This window comes from Physeter macrocephalus, unplaced genomic scaffold (genome assembly GCF_002837175.3).
Source record: "Physeter macrocephalus isolate SW-GA unplaced genomic scaffold, ASM283717v5 random_1464, whole genome shotgun sequence".
Taxonomy (NCBI): domain Eukaryota; kingdom Metazoa; phylum Chordata; class Mammalia; order Artiodactyla; family Physeteridae; genus Physeter; species Physeter macrocephalus.
Genome location: NW_021146302.1, coordinates 1 through 4520, shown reverse-complemented (window position 1 = coordinate 4520; position 4520 = coordinate 1). Strand labels below are relative to the sequence as shown.

Genomic DNA, 4520 nt, shown 5'->3' with positions numbered 1-4520 from the left:
TGTGGGATCCTCCCAGACCGGGGCGCGAATCCGGTTCCCCTGCATCGGCAGGCGGACGCGCAACCACTGCGCCACCAGGGAAGCCCCCGCATCTCTTTTTAACACTGAATAATATTCCATCGTGTGGATGTACCACAACTTATTTATCCGTTTATCTACCAAAGGACATCTTGGCTGCCCCCGGTTTTGGCAATTACGAATAAAGCTGTGCAGGTTTTTGTATGGATGTAAGTTTTCAGTTTATGCTATTTTAAAGTAATTCTTCCAAATACATAAAAGTATATATAAGAGTAAATAAAATAAACCTGAGATAAGGGCTAACGGGATCTGATAAACTATGGCCCTTCTCCTCGTACGGACATGCACACAAAGCAATCTGGAGTGACTGAGGGGGGCAGGAAGGCACAACAGAGTTGAAGGTTCCCTCAGACCAGACTGGGGTCCCTGATCTCAGGACTCAGCTGAGGGGGCCGCAGGGCAAAAGGGCCTCTGAGCCTATAAGCACCTACTATGTGCCCAGATTGTGCTGGCACCTCCCTTCCAGGCCGTCCCTAAATCAGGCCACAAATATGGTATCCACAATTTCCAGGGATTCACCTGCTCTGGGGAGCCCACCTGTAGACTCTGGCTTAAAACCGAGGCTCTGCACGGGCCAGCCTGAGGCCACACCCCACCACAATGTGAACTCCACAGGGCAGCCTGTGTTACCTGTTTGTTCACACCTGTATCCCCAGAGCCCAGGACAGCGACCAGCCTACGTAAATGTCCAATATATTTGTCCTTTGAATGAATTCCAACGGACGATGGTGGTAGGAGGGGGTGTTTCAGAATTAAGTCACTTAGATCTGGTCACAACAGCCGGCTCCCCCAGCAGGTTGTTTTTTACTGTTGGCCAGACCCTCAGCTCCCGCCCATCCCCAGAGTTACCAACACAAACCTTAAGCTCCCACTTAATCTACTGCTTACTATGCACCAGGTACTGTGTTGAATGCTTTACATTCTTTAACTCACTTCATCTGCAGAACACCGTTTGCCTATGAGAAGTGTGGAAAAAGCAACCACTCGCCTAACAAGTACTGGGATTCAAACCCAGGGCTGCCTGACTCTGGAGACATCTGCTTCCTTCAGCTCGGCTCTCCCCTCCCCACGAGCTCCCGTTCCTTCCATCTGTCTGTCTGGGCCCCGTGCCCAGGGCTGCTGGCCTCCCCACAGCTACCTCCTGGGGCCTGAGGCCAAGAGGATCGGAGCCAATCCTATCTGGGGGCATTTCTGGAACCTCCAGCTGCTTCAGGCAGGACTCCTGCCAGATCCTGACTCCCTCCCTTCCCTGCCCACCAGGGTCCCGCGGGAACGGCACCTACGCCTGGAGGAGATGGACCACGAGGCTCCAAGGACCAGTTCCTCAGTACGCTATTCATTCAACAAACTTGTGTTAAATACCCACTTTGCGCCAGGCACTGTGTGAGCCACTGGGGCTTATATTCTACCGAGGGAAACAAGACCATAAAAAGGTCCACACCATCCTGTCAGGGAGTGATACGTGCAATGAAGGAGAACACAGCAGGGTAAGAGCGGGAGAGTCACAAGAGAGGCAGTGTTAGCAGGTCGGGGAGGCCTCAGGGGGACGTGAAGGACATGAGGGAGGGGTCCTGGCAGCCGCGGGGAGAGTGTTTCCAGCCGAGGGATGAGGCGGGCAGAGGTCCTAAGCGCCACGAGGGACAGCCGTGGGGCCACCACACCTTTGATGGCAGGAGTGAGGGAAGTGCTGGGAGAGGTCAGGGAGGTGACCGGGACCACATCACGTAGGACCTTGTTAGCCATGCATGGGGAGGACTTTGAACTTTACTCTGAGTGATGTGCACAGTCAGTGGAGGGCTGTAAGCGTGTATGTGTGCTGAGAGGATTAGGTGGCAGTGATCCTCTCCAACTCACATTTTCAAAGGGTCCCTGTGGCCGCCGTGTGGAAGTGGTGAGAGCTGGGCAAGTGGCTGAGTCTCTGGGCCCCCGGGGTCCCTGGCCTGGCTCCGCTCCTGACAGCGCCTCACCTGTACAGACTGAGGTCCGTGAACCAGTCCTGGACGACAATCACCACGTGGCAGACAGTGAAGAGGAAGGCAGCGATCTGGAGTGACTGAGCGGGGGCAGGAAGGGACAAGAGTTGAAGGTCCCCTCATCCCAGACTGAGGTCCCTGATCTCAGGACTCAGCTGAGGGGGCCACAGGGCAAAAGCGCCTCTGAGCCTACAAGCACATACTATGCACCCAGATTGCACTGGCACTTCCCTTCCAGGCCATCCCTAAAATGGGCCAGGTGGCAACGATCAGCCCCTTTTTACACAGGCGAATACGGAGGCTTGAAGGGGGGATGATTTTGCCAAGAGGCAGAGCCAGGAGCTGAGCCAGGTCTGACTCTTGGTGCTGTCCTCTCCCTCCAGCTCTGGGGTACCCAGGGTTCTTATGAAGCAGAAACTAGCCCAACCCGTATCCACTAGCACTCCATCCTGGACCACCAGGCCTGGCTCAGCCCCCTCACCTGCATCTCCACGTAGGTGTGGGGCAGGCTGTACTCTGGAGGCAGCTTGCGGTCGTTGTTGATGAGGTGGTCCAAGATGGAGGGGCTCAGGATGGGCTGGAACAGGAAGACAGCAAGGTGTCAGGGAAGGGCTGGGGGTCAGGATCCCAGGGGACACGGCCACCCAAGTTCCACCCGATGACGGCAGATACATCACCTCTCAGGACAAAATAATGTCAGATACACGGGCAGTTTCTAATTAGGAAAGAACTAGTCAGTGAGAGGAGGTGACAGGAAAAAAGTTTCAAAGCCGACACTTTCCCCAGCTCTCTTCCAAGTCCCCACTGCTCTCAAGCGCTGCGCGCCCCAGAAGAACGCTCCTAGTGCTGATGAATCTAACGTGTACTTGAACGAGTCATGTCCCTGCAACACCCTTATTCTGTTGTTTCAAATGCTTTCGAAACTTCACTAGGATAATCACTCAGGTCAAATGACAATGATTCATGTTAAGACTAGTGAGGATTTAAAAGGCTGCATCAGGGCTTCCCTGGTGGCGCAGTGGTTAAGAACCCGCCTGCCAGTGCAGGGGACACAGGTTCGAGCCCCAGTCCAGGAAGATCTCACGTGCCGCGGAGCAACTAAGCCTGTGTGCTACAACTACTGAGCCTGCGCTCTAGAGCCTGTGTGCCACAACTACCGAGCCTGAGTGCTGCAACTACTGAAGCCTGCACGCCTAGAGCCCGTGCTCCACGAGAAGCCACCGCAATGAGAAGCCCACGCACCGCAACGAAGAGTAGCCCTGCTCTCTGCAACTAGAGAAACCCAGCATGAAGCAACTACAGCCAAAACAAACAAACAAACAAAAGAACTGCATCAGTGGGTGTAAAAGAGTCAGCGGTGAGCTCATCGCCTTTCCTTAAAGGAACATCCCACTAAAAATACAAGAGGCTAACTTAGTGGATAATCTATCCACTTCTTCCTGCCCTGGGTGGAATTAACTTTAAGAAAGAGGCTTTCCCAAGGGCTCGCTATCTAAAACCCCAAACACTGCAGTGTTCCATTCTGTCTTTTTTCATTCATTCATTCCTTCATTCATTTACTGCGTGCTTGCTTGCTTGCTGCATTGGGTCTTCATTGCTGCTCGCGGGCTTTCTCTAGTAACGGCGAGTGGGGGCTACTCTTCCTTGCGGTGCGCGGGCTTCTCATTGCGGTGGCTTCCTTGTTGTGAAGCACGGGCTCTAGGTGCACGGGCTTCAGTAGTTCTGGCTCGCGGACTCTAGAGCACAGGTTCAGTAGTTGTGGCACATGGGCTCAGTAGTTGTGGCTCGCGGGCTCTAGAGCGCAGGCTCAGCAGTTGTGGCACACGGGCTTAGTTGCTCCGTGGCATGTGGGATCTTCCTGGAATGGGGCTCGAACCTGTGTCCCCTGCACTGGCAGGCGGATTCTTAACCACTGCACCACCAGGGAAGTCCCTTCCATTCTGTCTCGTTCTAACTTCCGCTCTGCCCCATGGGGGCCCCGGACCAGCCCGCAGCTGGTTCAGCTCAGCACGAGGTCCCGGTGGTCCTGTCACAGGGCCTGGCACACAGGTCTCGCACATTTGTGGAAGGTTTTCCACCCATCAATGTGTACGGTGGCCAGAACTTTGTTCCACTAACACTCATTGAGCATCAGCTGTGGGCCAGGCCTCTCCCTGAGGAGCTGCAGACCGGATAGGAGCGGGCACAAAATGCAAGAACCAGATTGTGGTAAGTCACGTGCTGTGCTGGGAGGTGCACATGGGTGCACATGGGCACCGGTGGGCGCTCAGAGGAGGGGGAGGCTTCCAGGAGGAGGCAACGCCCCTGCGGAGTCTTCAGGGAGGAGAAGGCAATAGCCAAGCAACAAAGCAAGGGGAGAGAGAACGTTCTAATGGTGACGATGCTGACAGCCAAGAGTACTGAGAACCCACTTCATGCCAGCGCTTTCCCTGTGTTAACTCACTGACACCTCACAGAAACCCCACGAGG

At 54.7% G+C, this 4520-nt stretch overlaps 1 protein-coding gene across 1 annotated transcript in view; it reads right to left on the bottom strand.

The window, feature by feature from the left end:
- Positions 1–2652, bottom strand: part of LOC102989450 (SMG9 nonsense mediated mRNA decay factor) — a gene marked incomplete at its 5' end in the record, with an annotated part of 6885 nt that extends 4233 nt beyond the window's left edge. The window contains 2 exons of the mRNA XM_028486512.1: positions 2046–2131; positions 2533–2652. Of these exons, the coding sequence (XP_028342313.1) occupies positions 2046–2131; positions 2533–2652 (206 nt within the window). The remainder of the gene's footprint in view (positions 1–2045; positions 2132–2532) is intronic.
- Positions 2653–4520: the final 1868 nt, after the last annotated feature.